Raw genomic sequence first — 26,540 nt, forward strand, 5'->3', positions numbered from 1 at the left:
GCCAGGCATTTCTTCCAGGTCCCCCATGTGGGATCGGGGTCCCAAGGCTTTGGGCCATCTGTGACTGCTTTCCCAGGCCACAAGCAGGGAGCTGGATGGGAAGTGGAGCTGCTGGGATTAGAACCGGCACCCCAATGGGATCTTGGCACATTCAAGGCGATGACTTTAGCTGCTAGGCCACAGTGCCAGGCCCAAACATAGTTTATTTTTAAAAATATGAGAAACTTAACATCATTCAATTCAATGCATTGTTTTAAGCACCACAGATAATTTTTCAGAAAACAATTTAAATAGTTTTTCCTGAGATCTTTATCTCTCATCTCTATAAGCCTGCCTTTCAAATAAAATTAAATATTTTTTAAAAAAATAGTAACATTGAGGGCCCTGCATGGTGGCGCAGTGGTTAAGGTCCTCACCTTGCACGCCCGGGATCGCACATGGGCGCCGGTTCTAATCCCGGTAGCCCCGCTTCCCATCCAGCTCCCTGCCTGTGGCCCAGGAAAGCAGCTGAGGATGGCCCAAGGCTTTGGGACCCTGCACCCGCATGGGAGACCTGGAAGAGGCTCCTGGCTTCGGATCGGCATAGCATCGGCCGTTGCGCTCACTTGGGGAGTGAATCATCAGACGGAGGATCTTCCTCTCTGTCCTCTCTGTATATCTGCCTTTCCAATAAAAAAATAATAAAAAAATAAATCTTTAAAAAAAAAAATAGTAACATTGAGCCAGTACATTGGCTCAACTGGCTAACCTTCTACCTCCAAGCACCAGCATCCCATAATGGGCAAGTTCATGTCTTGAAAGCTCCATTTACTTCCAGTCCCTATCTGTGGCCTGGGAAAGGAGATAAGAATGGTCCAAAGCTTTGGGACCCTACCCACTTGTGGAAGACTTGGAAGAGGATCCTGGCTCCTGGCTTCAGAACAGTTCAGCTCCAGCCTTTGTGACCATTTGGGGAGTGAACCAGTGGATGAAAAATCTATCTTTCTGTCTCTCCTTCTCTCTGTAAAACCGTGTTTCCAATGAAAAGAACTAAATTTTAAAAACAAAAAAGAAAAAAGTTTTTCTACAGTCAGGTTGTTGGCATACTAGATAAGGCACTACTTCAGATTGCCTGCAGTCCACAATGGAATGCCTGAGTGGAAGTCCTGGCTCCATTGCTGATTCTAGTTTCCTGATAATGCACTCACTGGGAGGCAGAATGTAGGAGACAGGTTAATGCCAACCATGTGGGAGGCTCAGGCTGAATATCTGTCTCTGGGTTTCCACTCAGCACAGGTACTGTGGACATTGCACTATCTTTCAAATAAAAAATGAAAATAAATAAATACAGTGAAACGACTACTTAAAAAATATCAACAGTTTAAGAAAAATTCCAATATGTAGACTAAAATGTCACCATTATTATACATCATTCTTATTTGTCCTATAAGAGGATATCCACTGAGCCACAAAGTTCTGCATATAAAAGTCAAAAGCTCATAGAAAATGCATTTTGGAAAACAATAAATAGACCTGGAATTTTTTTTTAGTACTACCATAAAATTGATCTTCAGAAACATTTTCAAGGACTTTGATAAAGCATGGTAGGCAGAAGGTTGATGTACTATTGCACCCCTGGTTTCGTTTCTTTTCTTTTTTTAAGAAAGATGCACAGAGAGAGACAGAGAGACAAAAAGGGAAATTTCTCTTATGCACTAGTTTATTTCCTAAGTGGTAGCACTGCTTGTGGCTGTGCCAAGACAGTCAAAACCCCAGGGATCCCAGAACTTGGGCTGGCATAATACCTTCTCAGGTGCATCAGCAGGAAGCTGGATTAAAATTGGAGCAGCTGGGCACACAGCAGTAGCCTACCAGCTGAGGTCTCCGACATATACCATATACACCAGGATCCCATATGGGCAAAATTCCAGCAGCCCTGCTTCCCTTCCAGCTCCCTGCCTGTGGCCTGGGAAAGCAGTCGAGGACGGCCCAAAGCCTTGGGACCCTGAACCCACATGGGAGACCTGGAGGAAATTCCTGGCCCCTGGCTTTGGACCAATGCAGCATCAGCCCTTGCGGCCACTTGAGCAGTGAATCAATGGACAGAAGATCTTCCTCTCTCTCTCCTCTCTGTATATCTGACTTTCCAATTAAAATAAAATAAATCTTTTAAAAAGTAGAGCACCCAAGACTTAACAGAGCTCATACAAAATGTAGATATTGCAGGTGGCAGCTTAACTTGCTGTGCCACAATGCCAACTCAAAGCTGTTCCCTGTCCAGCAGTGATGGACTTGGTGTATGGAGCCTGACAAAGAATACATGTGGACTACTGACTGATGATCAATAGCAGATCGGACTTTTAAAGAGAGAGTGTTATGTACGCATCAGGGAGGGAGGCTTGAGGAATTTACATTTCAACAGCAAAAGGTAGTGCCCTGATACACTTTCTGTTCCTCTAGCAGGTTGCTCAGTATGCTAATTCCTGTTCCCTTGCCTTGGGGAAGAAGCGCCTCTCTTTGACCTATTATCCAAACCTGCAGACTAGAGAGTTTCTTGTCTATTCATTTCCACATTAACTGTTCCTGAGACCCTCCATGCGGCATTGCAAATAGCTTTGACTCCACACTGGCAAAGAGTCACAATGTCCTTCCACACACAGCTGTCTAGTTTTGTAAGTAAATATTACTGAGAAAAAATCACATCCACTCATTAACTTTTTGTCTGTGTTCAGATTTCAATAACAAAGTTGAGCAGTTGACAGTAATCTCATGGCTCACAAAATAAAAAATATTTACTTATCTGGCCCTTTACAAAAAAAAGTATGTTTAACCCTGGCAATATTTAATATAATGCAAATTCTAAATTAATATTTTGCATACATTAAAATTGTTATTGAGAAAGTTCAATTAGTTTAATGGTATTTATTTAATATGAAGGGAGTCTTAAATATTTATTTGAGGGTAGAATTCCCATTTCTCAGCTCACTCCCCAAATGTACATCAGAGCTAGGACTGGGGGCAGGCCAAGTAGAACTCAATCAAGGTCTTACACATAGGTAGAGGAATCAAACTACTTCAGTCATTACTACTACCTCCCAGAATGCACATTCGTATTAAACTGGAATCAGGAACTGCAGTCAGGTATTAAATCCAGCCACTCAAACATGGAACATGAGGATAACAAATAATGTCTTAATGACTATGCAAATCCTATGCCAATCATGAGTGAACATGTAAAGACATCATATACATATATGTGTGAGTGTGTGTACATTCATGTATATTGCATATATATTTTACAAACATCCAGTTAAGAATAAACAAATGACATACCAACAAAACAAGCTTGGTTTTATCCTCAAAAAACTTGCTAGTCATGAGTAACTAAAGTACAAACTAGAAATTTTAAGTTAAAATTTTTGAAAATATCTTACCACAAATTTGCAAAAATTAGTTATATTATGTGTGAAAAAAATTTAAATACAACAAATAAAAACATAAACCAAAATCTGAAATTGCTATGAATAACATAAGGTATTCACTCACTTTTTTTCATTTAGCTAAACATGCAAAAGAATTTTCCCAACTATTTGATTTCTATATCCATTAAATACAAAAAGTTTCACCTGTCAGAACTTACTACTTAAGTTGAAAATAATAAAATCAGTACTTGGTATTCATATTTTTTACTTAGATTCCCCAATTAATAATCCTGTGGCACACTTTTCTTATGTACCTAGTTGCTTATGTTACTAACTTCATAACAATTCCTCATGTACTTCCCCAAATACTTTCCTTAAGTATTCTATTCATATATGATATGGTCTTAGTTCTTTTCATAAACTTATTTCCTAAAAACATGGAACATAATTCCCTCAGTACCTTTCTGTCATAATCATTCAGCAGTGGAAGGATACTGAAATAATGATGGGAAAATTAAATTTCCATTTGCCTTTGCAGAGTTTAATGAAGCTAACTAGAAGGAACCTATAATCTTATCTTACCTGGTAAAAAAATCTACATATACATAGGAACATTCATCAAATTAAAGTTTTTATGTTCTTCCATAAATCAATAAATTCATTTTTAACAGCTAAAAATAATTACTTCAAAATCATGAAAAATTATCCAAAAATATCAATTGATGAAGAGGAAATATTGTATACAAGTCCAAGTGTCTCTACTAGCAACTGAAGAAGTCTACAAACTAAAAACAAAATCCTACAGTTAACTTTGTAGCTCATTAAGTTGAATTAATGTTCTAAGCATCCTACAAAAACACTGGATAACTTGCATATCATGCCTATGTATTAAGAAATGAACTTCTTCAACCATCTACTTAAGTTCTTTCAAGGTTCCACAAAGTATGAAATTATATTTTAAATAATGCTTTATTAAATAAATATCATTAAATATATACTTAAAATAAAAACTACAAAATTTGTGTTATTGTTAACGTAATTAAATCATCTCAATATCTTTAACCTTTCAAACTGGAGCCATTTTTCACTACTAAATTGGGAAATTGAGATTTGTAATGGGAATGTCAAATTCATAAAAACAAAAACAAAAAAAATGGTGCTAGTGCTTCATTTTCAATATATATTCAATATTTTTAATCATGCTTGAAGTCATTTTATTTTCCAGCAAAAATTACAAACAAAGGCTTAATAAATAGAGACCTAAATCTGCAACTGCCTTGAGTGAAACAAATGAAAACAATCTATACGCAGCAATGAAACTGGCAAGCAAATAAAAGACTGTCAAAATATGTATTCCTAAAAATAAGCCTACAATAACTATTTTAAAGGCTGTGTGTGGTCTCCCCCATATATTTTGGCAAGATGCACTTTCTCCAACCACAGTGAGATCCATCCAAGAGCAGTGGCACTGCAGAGCCTCTGTGTCACCTGTCAAAGTTGGGGGTCGCTGCTCCAAAGACCACCAAGACTTCACGGAGAGAAGCCACAGGACTACAGCTGTTACTGATAAGCAGGTTAGGAAAATACTTCAAACAATGAAATAAAGACTAGACCAGGCAGGGTCACAGCGCCCGTGCACCTCATGGGGACCAGATTGGGTGAAAACCAGGCTGGGCTGACTATTCCCACTGGAGCAAGCTACAATCAGAGTTGGTGAGGGTTATTGGGGCTTAGTTGTAGCACCAGTTGGCGGAAGCTGGTACAAAGGGTTAGACACGTTGAGTTGAACCACAGGGCCAAATGGAGAGGGCACAACTGGAATGGGAGTGACCTGGGAGGGAAATAGTGGGTTCCTCCCTCGTGGGTCATCACCTCCCACGAGAGGGCATGGGAACTAGGACAGGGGCTGGGGTGGCTAGACAGACACCCAACAATATCCGTTAGGGATGGTAGGAGGAGATAGTTAGATGGAAGTAGATGGCAACACCTGTTGGCAAGAATATGAATAGAAGGGTACTGGGGACAGACTGGGCTAGTATGCCATATATACTGGCAAGTCAGGGTAGGAGGTGGGCCTGGTTGAGGCTACTGTGGGCCGCCCTGACTGGGCTGCAACTCCTACTGGTACGTGAGAGGGACAAATGCGTCCAGGGTGGAACCAGGCTGGACTGCAAGAGGACACGGGTGGAGGCAGAACCGGCCCAGCAACTGCAGCCACCAGCTGACCGGGGCAGTGGACTGTGACGGGCCCTATGCTACTAAAACAGCAGGAATCTGGACTGGGAATACCTCAAAATTTCTTCGAGGATCTTCCCATTCGAGACACCGGACTTGGAGTCCTAACCAGGGAAAGACAGGACAAATCAAGCAACAACCTCAGCCATCTGTTGGCAGCAGAGTCTGGGCAAACGGAGACCCTAGAAGGGACTGTGTCAATCAATGGACTCTTCAGTGACCACATCATGATTGGGGTGGCGAGACCGGCAACGACCCATGAACGGTGAACTATTGGGACCACTTGATCGAGTATCTCGGAGCGTGCCCCACACCGGGACTTGGGGTGGGCGGGAGATTGGGTGGGGCTTCTTCCTTTACATCCCCCTTTAGACCTTGACCCTTTTTTACCCCAATTAAATTTGAAAAATAAATAAAAAAAAAAAAAATAAAAGAGATATAGACAACGACATTCACATGTGAGTGATGAAATAACTGTTACATCATTTCTGAAACAGTGACAACATATACAAAGCCTTGGAGAGCGTCTTAAATAACAGTATCTCACAATATTTTCTTATCAATAACATTTCTACTTATTTATTATTTATCAATTCAAAAATTGCATCTATCTAAACCTTAAACAACTTGCTTTATAAAACCTCAAAATTCATCTGAAATATTGATACCAAAGCTGTCAGACATGCATAAGTCTGACAGCGAAGCAAATAAATTAAGATGTACAGAGACCGTTAACTTATTAAAACGTAACTTTCAAGAAAATGAATTGCTATCTTGTTCAACTCCTTTTCATTATAAAAGGTGCTCACATTTTTGCTGTAAATTATAGTAAGACATACAGACTGATCAGATGAGCCATGGTTGGATTAATGTAAACAAATATCAAGAAAAACAATTACTTGGAAACTAGTATGTCTCAATGGAAAAGTTCCACACTCCAGCTCAGAAATAAAAGACAATTTAAAATAAACTGTAAAGAAATGCACCTGAATATATAAAGTTTGGATAATTATAATATCTCAAAATTAAACTGACTTTTTCCCTTTTAGATGACAATATCCTCTAACATTACTTAATACTGCAAAAAGTCAAATGAGAAAGAGAGGGTGCACTTTATACTTTCTTTAAGAAAAGCATACTAGATATCTAGAAGGTTCACAATATAAGAGTTTCACCCACACCCAAGTCTCCAAGCACAAAGGCAAAAAAAAAAAAACAGCAAGCTCTAAAGGACCATGATGCTCCACAGTTTCATTTACTATATACACTAAATACAAAGATTCTAAAAAAATTAGCTCTACTTTTCCCTAGACATATTAACAAGCATAGTTGGGATATTATTTTTCTTTGGTTTTGTCAGTAGCATGTTTGATATAAATTGTATTAAGTGGCAGTGTATGTAACATTGCATTGTGGGCAGTAGTTTCCTGCTTTACTCCAGCCACATCCTCAGCTGTCATATGAGCATTTTTCCCATATTTTCTGCAAGTTCTCGCCTTTTTCTTATTCCTACAAAAATGACAGCAGTACAAGATGAATTATTCTAATAATTATAAGAAAAAAAAGATTTACACAGTTACATTAAGCAAGTATGGATCACTTCATACTTCAAAGAATAATCAAAAATAAACAAAGTCACGTTCATAAAATGTTGTCATACGAAACATGTGTTAAAGTAAATTAACACAAAGGAAGAATTCAAGGAACTCTGAATTAAAGAAATTGCAAGAAGGGAAATCTGTAATCAGATGCCAAGACTAACAAATGAGATACAATATATCATGATCTAACAATCTGCAATGAAAGTTAAGAGGTTCAAATCTACTAGGTCTTTATGGAGAAGATGAATGTCAATATCCACTACCACAACCTTAAAAATTTACTTTGAGACTGCACAGAAACATCAAAACAGGGAAAGAAAAATCAAAGAAGCCCAAGGAAGACAGGAAAGAGGGAAGGAGAAGAGAAAAGGAAGAGATTGAAATTGATTTAGTATTTTCTTCTTTAGCATACAATTTCCATAGAATCTGATCGGACAGCTACTAAAATTATCCAAATGGAGCATTCAAACAAGGAAATGGTGCCACTTTGGGTTTTAACATGATTAAAACAAACTATGCAGGAAAGAAATGTTCTCATCACAGAAACCAACACAAAATAATACCTGCACATGCACACAAACTGACATATATGCACACAGTTGTGTACAAAGACACACCCACTAAAATAAGGAAAAAAGAGTATCTCAGACATAATTTAATATATGAAACTATATATTCTCTAATTTTTAAAATTTAAGTTGGTAATATACAGTCCAATTGGTATTATGTTATCAAAAAGTTTTTCAAAAAGTAATATATCAATTGGAAAAATAATAAAATTAGCCAAAAACTTAGAAAAACAATCACATATCATGCTGAAACAATAAATTAAGAAAATGCCTTACTAAAACCTCACTGAATGCTGTAACACAAATTAGGAATTTCACAGTTTGTAAGATTCTTACCTCAACTGAAGGGAAAAGAAATAGCAGCAAACAGAAGTCTGAAACAATCTTTTAAAAATGCAAAGAATAAAATATTGATAAAGAAAAATAATAAAAATGCAATCTGAGAAAATAAAAATTCAAAATATAACAGTGAAGACTGGCATTTCAAACATTGTTAAGCTATTATTTTCTGAATGTGTTGCTATCTTTAAAGACTTGACAAATGTTATTAACTATACAATAATGAGGAAGTAAGACACTTCTTGATTTTTTTCAAAATGATTTGGTTCAAAGCTACATTTTTTTCCATAGCATTTAAAGACAAAATGATGCAGTGATGTTAAACTTGTCTCTAAAACACAGCAAATATTAAAATAGCCCTAAAAAGTACAAAGTTTTAAGGGTCTTCCAAAAGCAAAATAACAACCAGAAAACTCTGTGGTGTCCATTTCTGAATATAAGCAGGGTATAAATCTATAATCAAGAGCATTCTTTGCAGTGGCTTTTCAGAAATCAGTCTCTTCATCACATGCAGTTAGTCATTTCTAATGAAACATTCTGCCAGTTATCTAATGTATACCAGTTATCACTGCTGTTTTCAGCAATTTACCACAAAGTTATACTTGTTCCAAAGATGATCTATTTTCAATTTAGAGAGAAAAAAATGTGTAGATAATGGGTATACAAATATTAAGGCACATGATTTTACTATTTTTCTCCTGCCACAATTTCACGGGTCTCACACAAGACAGAAAAGATATATTCAACAGTATGTACTAAACTCAAACACAAAAGAGTAATGATCTTGACCCAAAGATTACATGCAGGAAAGTTACCTGCAAAAAGAGAACAAGCAGTTAAAAGACAATCTGTTGAAAAAAAAAATTATTCAAATTTCTATGAAGTAAATTTGGAGAGCAGAAATCCATACAATTGTTAAAACCTGAAGGAAGTAATACTCAGCAAAAAGTTTGGATTTTAAGATGTGTCAGGGAACTCTGAGGCAGAAACCATAAACGTGTCCTAAAAGAAGAAAACCATTTGCAGCTACCTAAACTTTTTCAGCTGCCTGGTTCGGCTATCACACATGCATATGGAACTATGTTTGGAAATTCCACAAATTAGATGAGCAAAACTCTCCTTGTATTTACTTTGGATAATAATGAGAGAGATATGGATCATACAAGCATACTTTTATTTATGAAAGAGAAAAAACTCTTATGAAGAACTGCCTGGTACATGAAAACTTTTACTTTTCACTGTAAAACTTGCTTGCATACACAATAAGTCATGATAAACCCATACTTAAAATAAAGCACCAATGTGTATTTTTTGACCACTAAAAGTTAAGTCTGAAAAAGTTCTGGATACTTGAATAATAAAAGATTAAAATCATAATCATGTCATTCCAAAGCATTCTGGAAAGATCAGTCCTTTTACAGCAATTTATAAACATGTTTGTAAAGTTATCTTTAATATAAACCAAAAGCAGATAATGAACCGTACTAGGAAGAACACACACAAGGATATTTTAGATGTAACATCCTCCCAAAGTGTTTCCCCAGCCCTTCCACCAATGTATACCCCAAATAATCTTTTGTGATTCACTGTCTCCACCCACCATCACAGTCATTTACTTCATGCCACTCCTAGTGACTACCACACCAGAAAGAAGCCTAACATGCAAATTCAGAGTGGCGTGGATAAATGGCAAAAAATGCCTAGAAAATTGGCCTGTTCGCCTTTATAATTTTTGTTGAAAAATACCCCATCGTTCCCAACTGATGAAAACAGGAAGCTCTATTCATAAATACAAAATTCACTGTCTATGATATATAATCATCCTAATAGGAAAATGAGTTCTATACATACATGTCCAAAGGGGTAAAAAAGGAGATAGTTTCCCAAAGATGTTTTCAATTTTCTTCTGAATCAGAATTAGCAAATCGAGACGACTAACATACTCTGTCTGTGCATTATTCCTTACTACACACAGCATTTTGCAATTTATTTCAAAGCTTCCATTATAAACACAAAAACAGGGTTTCTGTTAACCCACTCCACTCTGAATTTAGAAAACCTACACTAAATCATCTAAGTTATAGTAAGATTTGGTAACAATAATAATAACCTGCTAATGTCTGGGCTACTCGATGAGGAATTATTTTTAAAAAGCACATTTCCTTGAATAACAAAACTATAATCATAAGGAAAATTATGTTACAATTCTTATCACTCATTTAAGATCATCAAACTAACCCGAGATAAGGATATATGCCTAATATAAAAGATAGCAATTACATTTCAACTGTGTTCTAAGAGCCCACAGCTAATACTGATAACAAGCTTGACAAACATGATTTAAAATCTGTAAAGGAATCCCCAGACTAACACTTTTATGACAACCAATTACAGTCAAGTCCAGCAAGCAGTTTGCAACCAGACCTTAAGAAAGGTAAACTTTTTTTAAAATGAGTTACAGATTCACAAGTTTAAGAAGACAAGAAAAAGGAAAACAGAAGGAATCCAGCCACCAAGCAAATACGAAGCAGATCCCAGAATGTGATACAATCCAAAGATGTAAATTATTGTAAATCATCACTGTTGTTCAGAATTTCACACAGCCTCTTGAGCCAATTTTGTTCACTTTGCCACAGACACAATAATGAACTAAAAGGGGGAGGGGGGGAAAGAGGTGGGGAGGGTGGCAGAAAAGAAAGCCCTTAACTGCAGAGCTCTGTTCTACAAATGCTTAACCTGGAGTTTGGGCTCCTTCAGCATTTGTATTCTATCCAAATCCTCATGAGTCACAAAAATTAAAAAGCTATATCCTTCTGGATGCCAGGAAAGGCCTTACCACAAGCCTTTTGTCAGAGAGAGAGAGAAAGAGAGAGAGAGCAAGCAAGAGCAAGGGGGAAAAGCCACAGTGGTAGGCAGTCCCACTTTACTTTGAGTACTGTGAGGTCACAAACCACATGATTCTCTCTCTCCAGTAATAGTGCTTGCAAAAAAAGGAGTTTTAAAGCTTTTGCTTTTTTGGATTGTGTGAATGCTTCATTCGCCTCACAAACAACCACAGAACCACAAGTGCGGTGCAAACTTTCTCCAGGAGGACAGCAAGTCTCTGGTTTTTAAATGGTTAATCTCCGCAGGTCACTACCAGCCACCGAGACCAACAGAGTCAGTGAGTGCTCTCTAACCACAGTCTATGCAGTAATAGTAGGTCCTTCAAATATTTGCTCATTCTCTTTTTGTTTTGTTTCCTTGCTTTTCACATGTTACCAGCTACATAATTTCTTGACAGAAAAAAATAAATATAAAGTCTATGTACTCCAGACATACTGTAAAACTAAAACAAAGTTTGGGTATGGTTTGTATTTTCAGTTTAAGGCTGCAAGCAGTATTTACAAGAGAGGGTACAAGTTCTATCTGAAAAAAAAAGGAGGGACTATGGCATCAAACAGCCTCTTCAGCACAGTGACACCATGTCAGCAAAACTTCTTTTGGGGTAAGTGTTATATTTTAAAATCCTTTAAGATATAAACCTATTGAACATAAAAATTTTTTCTTAAGCTGCTAGCTTTTCCAAATAACAGTATGTTGAATATCATAACAACAATGATATTTTGTTGCACTAAAAGTGAAATTGCTGTTCATATTTGCATTTGGTATGTGTAACAACTAATTCTCAGAGTAATGACTTCAAATAGACAAACTTAAGTTATTCTGCATTAATCAACATGTTTTCTACAGTTACAGAAATCAGGATGCTAGAACAGTAAGAGAAATAGTTTAATAGTCTCATTAGTATTTACTAGAATAAAATTAGACCCTAGATTAATCAAAAAATCATAAATTATCGACTCCGGCAGCTCCCAATATTTGAGCAAACTTCAAAAAGGAAGTAATTTTCAAAATAACAGACCACATAATTATATCAGTATTATGGTCTACCATGTATAACAGAGAAATAAACTTACAATACAGTTCATATTTTAACAAGCTCAATTTTTTAAAATTCATGTAAACTTTTAATGTGCATAACTACATAAGTTTGTTTCTAAACAAAGTCATATAAATATGATCTCATAGCCAGTTTCAAAAGAATCTTTACAATAACATAGGATAATAAGTTCACAGAATTGTAAAATTTATCTGGAATTGCTGTTCATTATATAATCTTAATTGAATTAATACTGTATTATTCATACACAGAACTTGCTATAAATATACAGCACGCACTGAAATAACTGATTGTTTTAATCATTCTTTGACCTGCCACAAAACATAAACCTTATGAAAGATAAAGCTCCATTAGGATAGTCGGCATGACTTAAAAGAGCTTTACCTATTAACTCATGCTGGACTTCAAAATAAAACAGGCATAATATAGTCCCTTCATATTTAATTCCAAGTTAAATGTTGCTACAGATACATAAATGACCTCAAATTCATCAGTTTGCATAGTACAACAAAACATCTAAACACTCACAGGATTCTCTATGATCTCCAACATGTTCAAACTTAAAGTTTATGTTTTCAAATGTTCCTGTTTTCATTTAAATTAAATCCTTTTGCTGCGTATACCTGTACTAATTTGACTTTGTAATTTTCAACTAACAATTGGAATTTTCTTTCCTCCTCCTACTTCACACACTGTGACTGGCCACTACTAGAGGATCAGTCCCAGCTGAGATTAAAGGGAAATAATTAAACCTGACAGGGAGAAAATAGGTTCTCTTACAAGATGAAGACATGTACTTCGTATTTTACCAAAAATGCTGTAAGTAGGCCCCCTCAGTTATAATACATGTAATTTAACAATCATAAAATATTTTAAATGTAATAGTGAGTATTAGGCATTACTCAAAAAATCATGTATTAAGGAGGCAGAATAAAAATATAACTAGACTTCATTATAGCCCACTAATAATAATATGTAATACTTGTGAATTTTTGTTCTTACTATTCGGGAGAAATAAAAAATGTCTAAAAATATTGTTATATGGAGGCATTACTTAAAATGGACAAATGAGGCAGTAAAGTTGCACTTCTAGAAAAATCTCATTTTTTAAAAAAAAAATGTTTCTAAGCAGACCAGGAACAAATTTCAAAGAATACTTCAGCTTAGAAGTAAGGCTGTTACAAAGAAAATGTGAAAATGCTCCCTATTGCTTCACACTAGAAATTGTAAATTTTTGTGACACTGTTAACTTATTTTACACTGCAACTTACAACCTTAAGTTGCTTAGCAAGCTATAATAACAAACTAAAAAGATATTATCTTCTATTACATGTCATATGTAAGAGTACAACTAATTCTTCCTATTCCAAAAATTAAATCTCAATCTTGCCTTCCCACACTTACAGGGGAGGAAAGGGAGGAAGGAAGGAAGGAAGAAAGGAAGGAAGGAAGGAAGGAAGGAAGGAAGGAAGGAAGGAAGGAAGGAAGGAAGGAAGGAAAGAAAGAAGGAAGGCAGGCAGGCAGGCAGGCAGGGAGGAAGGAAGGAAGGGAGAAAAGAAAGAGAAAGAAAATGTACCTTACACCATAGATAGAAAACATAGCATGAACCTACTAACCCTAATTACAGATGAGTGTGGACATTCTCTACAGAATATGATCACACTGCAAACATTTCCACATTCTATAATCTATTTGAAGTCTAAAACCTCACTCCGGGCTTCATATTCCTATTTATTTAATGATTATCATTAACCATTTCAAGATATGTCCTGGGTATATGCCCTGATTTTATAAAATAGCTAAAAAATAGTATAACCCTTTCAAGATGAGGGACAAAGCACATGCTGACCAAATGCTTCTCCCCAAAGAAGAGTGAAAGCATGTCTGTGTGCGTGAGTGTGTGTGTGTGTGTGTGTGTGTGAGAGAGATTCTAAATGTTGATCTCATTATACTCTACTTTTAATTAAACAATTTTCAATCTGTGCTATTCAAATTCTGTTCATTATTTCTAATACAGCCTGCCAGAAATGATAGATGTGATTCATGAACTTAAGAAAATAGATCAGCAAACAAATTAAACTTCTTCACACACTCTTTGTAACTGACCACAGGAACTAACTGAACACAATTCCGGAACATGATATCCAAAGCAATAGATGCAGCCTATGTCAATAACAGTTTCAAAATTTAATAGTGCCAAAGTTTTGTAACTTGCCTTTAAAACAAGAGCTAAATTCCAAAGCCCTAAAAAACATAGATCACCTTAAAGCTAGAAACATCAACATGATTCCCAAACACTTATAAATTATTTTAAGTTATTACTAATTTTAATTTTACATGAAGATTTGTTAAATACTTCCTGTAGTTTTTTAAATGTTTTGAAATGTAAAAATTAAGAAATCAAGAAAAGATCATAGTCTGTGTGACCCTCCTAATAGTGCCTAAATTATAAGAAAAGCATGAAATATACATGATTACATTAATGTGTATTTTAGTTTTTAAAGAACAAAAAAATTAATCTATTTATTCAATTACATCCTGAAAGCTAATCATTGATAGTCTGACTTGTTTAAATCAGTCATGCTAAAGTTAAATTCAGTAAGATAGAAATGTTCCAGTTTGTTAAAAGAACACTGAAATATTTGATGGTTAAATAAACAGCAGGCGGTAGGATAGGGGCAGCTAACTCATCGAAGGCACTAAGATTTTATCAAAAACACAAAATTAATCTTTATTGAATAGAACCATTCACAAATCAAAATTCACTGTACTTCAATACTTTCCAGCAGCGCTAATCAATTACAAACCTTTTCTGGTGCTTCAAAAATCATGTGCTTTCAATTTTACACACTGGTGGTCCTCAAGTACTGTATTGGGGCTGAGTTAAGACATTCTGTATCACAACTTTTTTTTTCAACGAATATTCATCTAGAGGGCTTTTCTTCCCCCCTCTCAAGAACTGCTCACATGAAAAGTGTGGTAATATTTTTATACTGTACTTCTTTGTTGAAGCAAAAGGTTAGGGGTTACCTAAATACCTCAACTGTATATATATATATATATACATACATATATATAAAAAACGAAAAGGTGAGTGTTCATATTAAAAAATCCAATGGGACTGGATCATTTATTTTTGCATTTCCTATGATTAATGATGCACCCGTGCATACTTGAAAACTGATGGGAAAACAGGCACCATCTTAAATTCCTTTCCAAAAACTACAAATACAAGCCTTCAATGCTGTTCTCACACGTGTTACAGGATAAAAAGATATGAAACTGCAAGTCAATAGTGAAATCATACGAAAGCTCATCAAAAACATTCAGACCACAAATACCATTACCTAACACAAATCTTTAGAGGTATTTTTGTAAAAAGCGTTCACTGGAACAGTCAACTCCTACATGTCTCCCTAAAAATATTATATGTGTGGCCAAATAGACAAACTAGCACCAATTCAACAGCAAAAAAAAAAAAAAGTCCTCCTTGCTAGAACTAAATTTATAATTGTGACAAACCATAACTTTTTTAACCATTTATCATGGCACGCTTATTATTAAATGGGTACTAAAACAAATGATAATTTAAGCACAGACTTTCTAATAAATTACCTTAATGCAGTTTTTTCTCTCCTATGCCAATAACTCTGTAGTTTGCTCTGAGAATAAAATCCCACCCAAAAATAGAGAATTGTCATTAAGCTCCCATATTAAGGATAACCTTATATTTTCCAAAGGTAAAATACTCTAAGGTATGTATAAATTCATCAAATCTGAAATATTTAATGTTTTGAGACAAATTTTAAGAAAAGGCAATATCATAGAGCAAAATTATATACCTTAATACAATTTCTTGCAATTGAAAAAGATTGCAGGATTCACTGGTTTTGTATTTTGATGAATGCATTATAATTCAAAACTCTGCATTCTATTCAAAGGCAGTTTCCCTACTATTTTAACCACAATTAACCACAAGCTTTTGTCAACTTAACACAAGTACACACACAACAAGCCATACATTCCCAAATAACTTTAAGACCTGTGTAACATACAACTGAGACTAAACACTGCCTTATTGCATTGTATAAAATATCTTCAATTTGTGTACGATTCTCAGCCATTTCTTACTTCTAACACTTTTTATTAAGGTCGCAAGATTCAAAGCTTTGGACAGCACTGAACGGATACACACAACACTTTGTCAAATGTTTTAGGTTTTTTTGTTATTATTTCTGAAGCATACTTTTTCACAGATACCTTCTCCTATCAACAAATACAAAGTGTATTATCTAACAGGATGTGGAAAAACCTCCAAATAAGAAGGGTTACAGAATTTAAAGTCACTGAAAGGCTAGTTGTTACACAATCATTTAATATATTGAAAAAAATGTAATTCCTGTACTTCCTACAAATGTTCTATATTGTTAATATTTAAAAATATACCCAAGAGCCAAAAAGCACACCGCCAAAAAGTACACCAGGTGTGAATTTTGCCTCTAGTGAAAGGATAAACGTGAGTTTGCCTTGGTTAAATGATTTTCATCTTTTAAGCCAGTGTCCCACAAAACACGGAATCCTTCACCACACAGACATAGTAAGTAAGTGAAATTTTCAATAATGTTTAGTATTTATTATCTTAATGTTTGAAAATTTGCCAAACAGTTTTCTCAGGAAGATGTGCATTTTAGCAGCTAGTTTAAAGATTTTATCTTCACTATTTCTACTATCATTTCTCTTCAAAAATTATATAGTTACATTTGATGAGTGATATTTCTAAAAAAGCTAAACATTCTATGCAAGACAAATGCTTCTTATCACTAAGTCAAATCAATTAATTTTACTGTTTCTCAAATACACTGAATTTTATTTTGCATTAATAGCATCTACTAGAAAAAGAAAAATGCTAGTTAACTCACTATAATAGTCATCAATAACGCTTTCAACATATATGCTTGTATATGTATATTCCATTTTTAGAAAAATTGGAATGATGTGCATATTCCATGGAAACTTACATGTATTTGGATATATTTTCATATAAAAACAAAGTATCTATAACATACATTTAATTAACTTTAATTCTTGGCAGTTATCAATCTGGCTAAAAATCTTAATATACAGCATACAATTCTTTACATGAGTACAAATACACAACAATGACTACAAACCTTGATATGATGATTGCAAACCAGGAAAACACTGTAAATTACTTAAGCACCATTTGTAACTAGTCAACTATAACTATTTATTTGCATGTATGTTAATAAAGAAAGGTCAACCAATGAAACCAATAACAAAGACTAGACATTTACTAGGAAAAGTCAAAACTGAAAGAATTAATACAATACTTATAAATCCCAAAGATACTTCATAGCTATAATCTTGAATGATACCAACTAAGAACTGACATTATACAAATCATTACAATTTACAAGGATAAATAAGAACATAATCTAACAGATAGTACTTACAGATATTACCTGAGGAACAAATCTGACATATATCAAATCAGGCATGTTTTCTACATATTACTTAATTATTGCCCAAGTAACTTGAGTAAACAATTAAAACACTGGGTTTTTATCTTGTAGGTTTCAATTATTATAATTAATTTTTTTAAAAAATCTCTGTATTTAACTACTGCCCATGAAGATTTCAAGCTTCTGGGGCAACCTTTAAGTTAAAAGGCATCAGAAATTCTAGTAAATAATTAAAAATTATTCTAAACAATTAGTTCAACGTGAATTCCTTTTGAAGCAAAAAACAAAAGAATCACATTTGTCTTATTTCATTATGCAATAACATGCCATATTGCTGATTTAATATTTGAATCAAAAACTATGTGCAAGACTATCAAGACACAGGATATAGACACTTTAAATTCATAATAATTGATTACAAACACTTTTGTAAGCAAATCAATTTTAAAAATTTATTTTCTACGAAAATTGAATTCCTATTTTATAAATTTCTATTAAGAGTACAGATACCTGCAAAATAGTACACAATATCAATTAAGGAAATTTTCTTCACATTGCTAATTCACTTTATAGCAATCACTGTGTTTTTCCTGAAACTGACAACTGTAAATAAACATTTCACACTGTAAGATTCAAACATCCAAACCAAAAATATTAAGAGGATTTGACAAGCGGTCTACCAGCAAAATTCCATCAAGACAGTAACCTCCAAACATTAGGTGGTGATAACCAGCTCTAAAAGATAATCTGGTAAAATCAATTTACATCTTTGAAATTTGAAAAGCTTTAAGTAATTCAGCTTTTGATGTAATATAAAAACAACTGCTCCTGCTCTTACAAATACAAGGTTCAACACAAAAAGTCAAGTCACTAAGAACATACTCCATAAAGTAAATACTATTCACAAAGATGTTGTGATACGGTACAACTGTAAGGCAATATTAACATGAAAGTCAATGTAATTCAAAGCTGGATCATTAATTCAATCTTCTTGTTACACAGAAACATGTTTTTCACATTGTAGACTTCACTGTGCTCACAGAATTATTCACATTTTCACACTGACACATACATACACACATATACTCTGTAAATAAGGAAGAAAACTTAACATTCTTAAAATGTTTCATCAATGATATACACTTTAAGTGTTATCACATATCATAAATATGGAAAATATATTCCCGTTATAACAAACATAAACACACTGCAGAATATTTTAGTATATTAACATGACATGGAGAATTATATAGTCCCAAGAACTCAGAAAGAAAATAGAGCTGTACTACATTAGGCTTATTTTTTTTTATTTCTGAATTTCTCAAGACACAAACATTCTGAGTTTACCAACACACAAATAAATCAAACGTATTCTGCTATTTTTAAATAAGTAAAATAATTTGGCTTAAATCAATAATTCATTTATTAAATGGCTAAATTTCTGCATATATGTCAAAATTTCTACTGAGACATAGCTGCAGCATTTTTTTTATCTAACTAAATCAAATTATGTGCTCCAACAAATAACATATGGTGTTTTTCAGTTTATTTGCAAAGTGATTATATATTATATATTGAAAAATACGAACAGATTTTCTGCAATGGAACGACATCAGTACATATCACCAAATTTTCTACCTTTGTTCAACATCTTCTTTATTGAAATACATTGTTAATTTCCTACATTTTCACCCAAAAACATTTGGTGAATTCAATGCTGTTTGAAGAATTAAGTTAATAAAAATGCCTTACTCATTATTATAAACTGACAAGTTTTCAAAAAGCAGCCATGGATAGTGTGATCTGAAAATGTGCATATCCAACATATGAAATAAACAAGAAAAATTAAAACTAATGTACAAAATTACCTACCAACAGTAACATGATAGGAAGCAAACCCTGAGTACAGGAGATCACAATGTGGCTTTTAAAAATAAAAGCTCAAATTAAAGCTTTGCTTTTGAACTGCTCAAAAGAACAGGCCAACATCCCAGCAACTAAAAAATTTTATTCTGAACTGGCATGACCAAAAATAATTACAACTAATTCCTATTTTTATGATTATAATAACATGTGACAGTTTCTTCAATCATAACCCTGCCATTTATTCTACATTTGTGGAAAAGGTTTGCCGGTAACATTTTTCCTGTACATACCTCTTCCTTATCAATTACGGAGTATCTTCAGCATTCGAAGCAAAAATAAAAAAGCAGCACCAAAACTGTAACTACATTTTAAAAACATAATCAAATCAGTATATTCAGGGATACTTTAAGAGTTTTCACTTCAAGAAGGCTAGAAAATCTTTTTTTTTTTTTTAAGCTGATGCATAGAAAGCAACTTTTAGTGAGTTTCTTTACTACGCCGTAATGATCTGCTCCAGAAACTCAAGGGTACCTAAAACAACGGGCTACCTGTTCCAGCCATGCTTAGGAATGTGTCCAAATCATTTTTATTGATTTAACCTTTATAGGAATGCTACATATCCTCAGAGCAAAACATTTTGAATGTATTTATAATACGATACACTTCTGAAAAGCCATGAAAAAGAAAGCTAAAAACAAATCGAGACACCCTTCCACCCAGGGTTGTTATGGGTTTATTTTTGTTTATTTTAAACACTATCAATAGAACTAAATATTCAAAACTTTATTTGTGAACACACAGCTTTGGCACTGCTCTAAGCAGAAATAAAAATGTATTTTAGAGAAAAAAAAAACCCATTTAAATAAAATCTAACTTAAGGAAATAAAGCTCCTTTCCTGACAATGATGTCACACCTACAGATTTTAACAGATTCTAAATGTTCCTTTCTTCCTCTAATTATACATTAATCCTGGAACACACACACATATCAAACTTAAAGAATTTAGTCCTTACTGAAAAAACCAAGCTGTACTCTAGTTTACATTCTGAAACTGAGAAAATTCTGTATAGCCTATCTCTCTAGCTTTCTGCAAGTGATACTTCAGAGAAAACTTCAGCAACTAATGCCTTCATTAGGTATATTTGCCAAATTATAATTCATAATACACAATATTATGCTTCCTACATATTATGGGTCATCACTCACTAACTTGTACTCTCACCTCTAAAGTTGTACTTTCACTGCAGACAGTTCTCTTAAAAAATGGTAAACAATTTTTAAGCATTTCCAGATGTAGCATTCAAAATCCCAAATTCCAAATTCTAAATTAATTTTTAAAAAGTAGAAAACATGGAAAAACTAGAATCGCTGCTTATTACTTCAGGAAGCACATAAAAGTATGTTTAAATTAAGAAATGGGGCAGGCATGATGGCTCATATGAAGAAGCTCCCACCTACAAGTGCCGGCATCCCATACGGGTACCAGTTCCTGTCCCAGTTGCTTCATTTCCCATCCAGCTCCCTGCTTATGGCCTGGGAAAGCAGCAAAGGATTGTCCAAAACCTTAGGATCCTGTACCCACATGAAAGACACGGAAGAAGCTCCTGGCTTTGGATTGGCTCAGCTCCTGCCAATTGCAGCCATTTAGGGAGTGAACCAGTAGATGGAAGATTGGTCTCTCCTCCTCTGTCTCTCTGTAAATCTATCTTTCCAATAAAAATAAATAAATCCTTTTTAAAATTAAATTTAGAGATGACAGCACTATATTGCAAATTAGGAAGCTTATGATACTTCCAAGAGCACTGATTTTAGGTAGCTGCCAATAGGTAAAATAACTGACAAACTTCTGTTTCTGACAAGATTCCACTCAATTAAAACATCGGAAGCTCTAACAATTAATGTGCAAGATAAAAGCACAACACTCTCAACTCAAGTAGTTAACAGCTTTTACCTTGCTAATAGAAACTTGGGATACATTATTTTCATCTTCCCATTTTTAACAGAACATCTCAACATGCATGAGATTACACTAAATGATAATCAAAATGATGCATGTATAGCCTGCATCTCAAGGCCAGATCTATGACAAGTTAGGGTGTAAAGTACAATTCAAAGAGGTATTCACTCTCGTACAACCTTCAAAGTCACAGCCTCCCTATATTTTGTATCCTAGGTACTTTGTGTACCTCACTCTATTCCTGTTCTGAATACAAAATATTATAAACCATTTCATGAGATATGTATTAATTAAGCAGGCTAACACAAAAGGTAGCAATATGGAAATATAATTTAAAAATTACTCACTGTATCACTCTGTCCTTCAAATAATTTTGTTTTTTTTATGTATAAAGGTGGAAGATGGGCACTGGTTAGGACAACTGAGCCTAGTCTTGGATTTAAGTAGGTTTGAGTTCAGCTCCCATTCCTGACAATAGGTTCCTGCTAATGCAGATTTTGGGACATGTCATTGCTCAAACAATTGGATTCCTGCTACCCAAATGGATGATGTGGCTTAACTAACTTCTTAGCTCCCTAATTGCTCCTGGCCATTGTGGGCATGGGGGGAAGTGAACCAGCAGATGGGGATGTCTCTCACGTCTGAAATAAATCATTTTTAAAGAATAAAAATCATGAGGAATGAGAACACGTACATTTTTACTAATCTGATTCATATTTTTTTAAAAAGGATCGATTTGAAGTTAAGTCCTTACTGAATAAAATAATCTGTACTCTAATATAATCATTAAAATATATGATCACATTTTAGTCAAACCTAGAGTTCTGAGATGGCGTAAATAGCTCTCAATTTTTCCTAAACGAGACTTGTGTTTGCAATAAGCATCTTGCAAAATAAATTAAAAGGAATTATTACCTGGCTAGGATTTTTTTAGAAAAAGGACAAGCATGTTCTGTTAAAAAGTTCAAAGAGCTATCCATGGAGGGCTACACATGAGTCACTGTAGTCCAATGGTATATTAATCTGCTCTTCAGGGGATGGGGCTAGGAGATAAAACAAACAAACAAAGCTCCCCAGGCACATTAGGCAAATTTGGAATCAACAAAACATGCTAAAAATAAGCTAGAGATGCAAAATGCATTAATTACAAAATGTCTATCCACAAAACATTCGCAAAGTACGTTGAACAAGACACTATAGTTCCTTTCTGCCTATACTTCTTACAGAACTATTACTTAATGATTAGGTGATCAACAATTAATACTAATAAGGAAAATAAAGAGGCAAGGGAATTCAACAATATCAATAAGGTCAAAAAGCGAATGCTTTGTTCTACTAGGTTCAAACAGTTATTAGTAAATAATCTATTCCAAAACCAATATGTTAAACATTAACATATACTGAAAAATCAATGCTACTAACACAGTCATGATTTTTATAACTATACCCTCCTTAAAATTATCCTTCATGTTTATGTTAGCTTTTCTTTGTTGAGTGATTACTCCACCAGTGTACTATGCAAAACTCTTTGCAAACATTATTTCCTTTAATTCTCCTAACTCTCTTCTGTGAGACAAGCAGAGCAATTAAAGATAAAGAAAATGAGAGTGGCAATAAAACTTCTCCAAGCACACATGAAAAGCCAAAATTGAACCCATGTGTTTTAACTGATGCTATGTAATAGTATTATTCATGACTTAATGAAATTACTTTCTTGCCCTCATATAAGAAAGTGTTAGAAAGTAATTACTCTAAGCTTTTGAACTGAAGACACACACACAAATACACACACACACACAGAGGGAGATCATCTTTTTTATCTCCAAATGATCATTTTACTCATTTTTAAGTAATACTGATTAAAGAGAGTAGAGAGACAATAGATATATTATACACACACACACACACACGCACACGCATGCACACACATATCAACAGGTAAAATTTAGGCCAGGTTTGATGAGAAAACAAAAGCTACAAGGATGAGTATACATTTAACCATAACAAAAAATCCTGTTCAATATTGTCACAAAACAATATATACTTCATCTGACATGAAAATCATATTTGGGATTTTAAAAAATAAATTTTTAAACACTAAGAACTCCTGATTTATAAAATTAAAAAAAAATGATTACAATCATGGGCTTTGGTATCAATCAGATCTAGATTCAAATTCTAGCTCTGTATTTATCAGTAGTTTTTCCTATAACAATGAGACCAGTCTCACTGTCCCACCCAAAGAGGCCATTATCCCCATACATATGCTGACCTACACAACCTCAATTTCTAATTATAATTTCTTAAATTCCAATATATTTGATAAATTTACCTTTTTGGTCTACCAAAGGTATAACTCACAATATTCTAGGAAGAAAATCTTTAACACATAATACTCCAATTCCATTCATAATCAGTTCCAACAAAGGGCAAAATATTGTACAAACATGGAAATAATAACTGAATAAGGGATAGTTACAGGCTTCAGTAATTGCATTATTATAAATTCCCAGATTCTGGTATGCTCTCTGGAAATGGAACAAAGTCAGGGAAAGATCTGGTTAGAAATAAATGGTGATAGGTCAAGACAGTTTATTGACTTCATTTTAAGCTCCAAATATGTTTGCACTTATTTCATCACACGTCTTTAAAAAGATGTCAAGACATATGGTTTCGTGAAATCCAGTCAATCAAAGCAACAAAACAAATTTAAGAATGGCAGGATGATTCAGTAGTCACTGACTAGTCTAAAAGGCTGAAATTAAATGTGAAAAACATGAACAAGTGGAAGATCTTACCGGAAAAAAAAAAAAAGAGTTGCCAATCAAGGAAAGAAACAAAGAAACCACCAGAAAACTATGACTAGGGATCTTTCAATTAATCAAAGAAGCAAAGGGTATCGAAAATAAAACTGTAGCTGAGGACAGAATGGTGATGGTGCCAAAAGAATATGGGAAAAGCTTAAGGTAGAGGTCTTTGCTATTACTGAAGTTGTATTTAGAGCAAAATAATGGGAAACTAAATTTTACAACACATCTCAACTGCTTTGTCTATCTATTTTAGAGAAACCCAAAATCATTTTCTGTGATATTATAGAAGGAATATAAAACTTTGCTTCTTTACACTTGCCAATATTGTTCAACTAAGAAACATGAATACATATTACAATTTTTAACATTCAGTTAATAGTATACTTTGAACCCATGCAACAAATTTGATACAAGGAGCAATGTTTTTATTTCTCATGCTCAAGTTAGAAGAAACAGAGCTGAGTACTCCAATTAAAAACTCTTTCTAAGGGAAAAAGCTATTCTCACAATTAATCACAGAATCTCCTGGGAAAGCAACAGATATGGCAAGGGCTTAGGTATTAGCTCTAAATTCCAGTTACGCCATTTATTATAAAATCTTGAATAAGCTATTCACATGTCCCAGGACTCAATCTTCTCATGTAAAAATATTACCACCTACATTGAAAGTTCTACGAAAACTAAATAAAATGTAAACTGCCTACACCTGATCTGACAAACTCATTAGTTACTAAATAAAATCAGCTTTCTAATCTTTAAATCCTGTCATGTCTAAACTAAATTACTCATACTGCAAACCACAGAGCAGTGGGATTTAAAAGACATGAAAGGCCATTAAAAATGCAGAATCTAAAACCCTGCCCGAGACCTTTCTTTATTTTAACAAGCTCTTCAGGAAAAACAAAGTTTGAGAAGTCCTGCTCAAAACTGCGTTCAAATAAAGGAATCTACAGCTAGTCTATACATTAGCAGCTCCCTGAAGTTGTCTAATCCATCTCTGTACTTGAATTCTAATACTGAGTGAAGTATGTCTGATAGCTAATTTTAATTCCTAATTCTGAGAAACTAAAGAATTGAAAAAGAATGTAAACCACTTTCAGAAAGAGTAACTTTTCAAAACTGAGGACTTACAAAATATCACTCAACCCCTCAGTTTATCTACAATGGTTGAAAAGGACAGAGTTTGATGTGTGTAACTCTCTTGCAAAACAAAATTTTTAAAACTTTGATATTATATAAATTAAGCTGTAAAATCATATTGATAGACATAAGTTTACATTTCTCTATTCTGTCAGTGTCTCACCAAAACTTATGAAATACCTTGTTGAAGATTAAAAATGCTACATCTGTCCATGTTCCTGAGACAATTAATTAGTAGCTTCTACAACAGCACAAGACATGACCATCTGCTCAGAAAAATCATTTGGCTTCCAACACTCATCTTCCAGGTGCTCATAAATTCTGCCTTAACAATCCAGTCTAGAATTTCAGCAAGCAGCGGTCTCAAGCTCACGGTATATAGCTCAAGTCTCAAGGTATATAGACTTCCATTTTGCAACTAGCTCCTCTTCTTTGATGTACCATCTATTGAAAAAATATTTTACAGACATGGATGCCTATTCTTTTTTTATTTCCTCACATCACTACTGTTAAAATAAAACAAATGAACAAAATAACTAAAATGAAAAATTATCAAAGAGTAATTCAAATTTATTTACATAAAAGGTACTATGTAGAACATATCTGTAAGATTCATTTTGTAAGATTACAAAAAAATTTGTAAGATTCAGTGGTATATTAAGGTCATTATAATAACTCAAATTTCCTTTAAGAGAAAAGAATAGCATTTGACATTTTTTATAAAAGATTTATTTTTATTTTTTTCATTGGAAAGGCGGATATACAGAGAGGAGAGACAGAGAGGAAGATCTTCCATCCCATGATTCACTCCCCAAGTGAGCACAACGGCCGATGCTACGCCAATCCGAAGCCAGGAGCCTCTTCCGGGTCTCCCATGCAGGTGCAGGGTCCCAAAGCTTTGGGCTGTCCTCGACTGCTTTCCCAGGCCACAGGCAGGGAGCTGGAAGGGAAGCGGGACTGCCGGGATAGAACCGGTGCCCATGTGGGATCCCAGGCGTGCAAGGCGAGGACCTTAACCACTTGTGCCACCGTGCTGGGCCCCAACATTTGACTTTTTATAATTTCTTTTTTAACTAAGAAATTCCTCATTTACTTGACTTAAATTATCCTTAAAAACATATTTATTCTTGCTCTACCCTTAAAACAGCCTTACCCTGAGGCATAAATAACTTATTTTGTTGCCCATTCATGAACT

The 26,540-nt window shown here is 34.2% G+C and overlaps 2 protein-coding genes across 6 annotated transcripts in view; one reads left to right on the plus strand and one right to left on the minus strand.

The window, feature by feature from the left end:
- SUPT3H (SPT3 homolog, SAGA and STAGA complex component) overlaps positions 1 to 26,540 on the minus strand; it is a 376,225-nt gene that overhangs the window by 319,278 nt on the left and 30,407 nt on the right. The window lies entirely within an intron of this gene.
- Positions 11,174 to 26,540, plus strand: part of RUNX2 (RUNX family transcription factor 2) — a 207,271-nt gene continuing 191,904 nt past the window's right edge. The window contains exons 1-2 of one of the 4 annotated variants that reach the window (XM_040983478.1): positions 11,174 to 11,343; positions 11,509 to 11,632. In XM_040983478.1, the coding sequence (XP_040839412.1) occupies positions 11,260 to 11,343; positions 11,509 to 11,632 (208 nt within the window). In that variant the 5' untranslated portion in view covers positions 11,174 to 11,259. Of the gene's footprint in view, positions 11,633 to 26,540 lie in introns of all 4 variants that reach the window. The other 3 variants (XM_040983476.1, XM_040983479.1, XM_040983477.1) reach the window with 3 other exon arrangements.

This window comes from Ochotona curzoniae, unplaced genomic scaffold (assembly GCF_017591425.1).
Source record: "Ochotona curzoniae isolate NIBS_2020 unplaced genomic scaffold, NIBS_Ocur_1.0 contig_3819, whole genome shotgun sequence".
NCBI lineage: Eukaryota > Metazoa > Chordata > Mammalia > Lagomorpha > Ochotonidae > Ochotona > Ochotona curzoniae.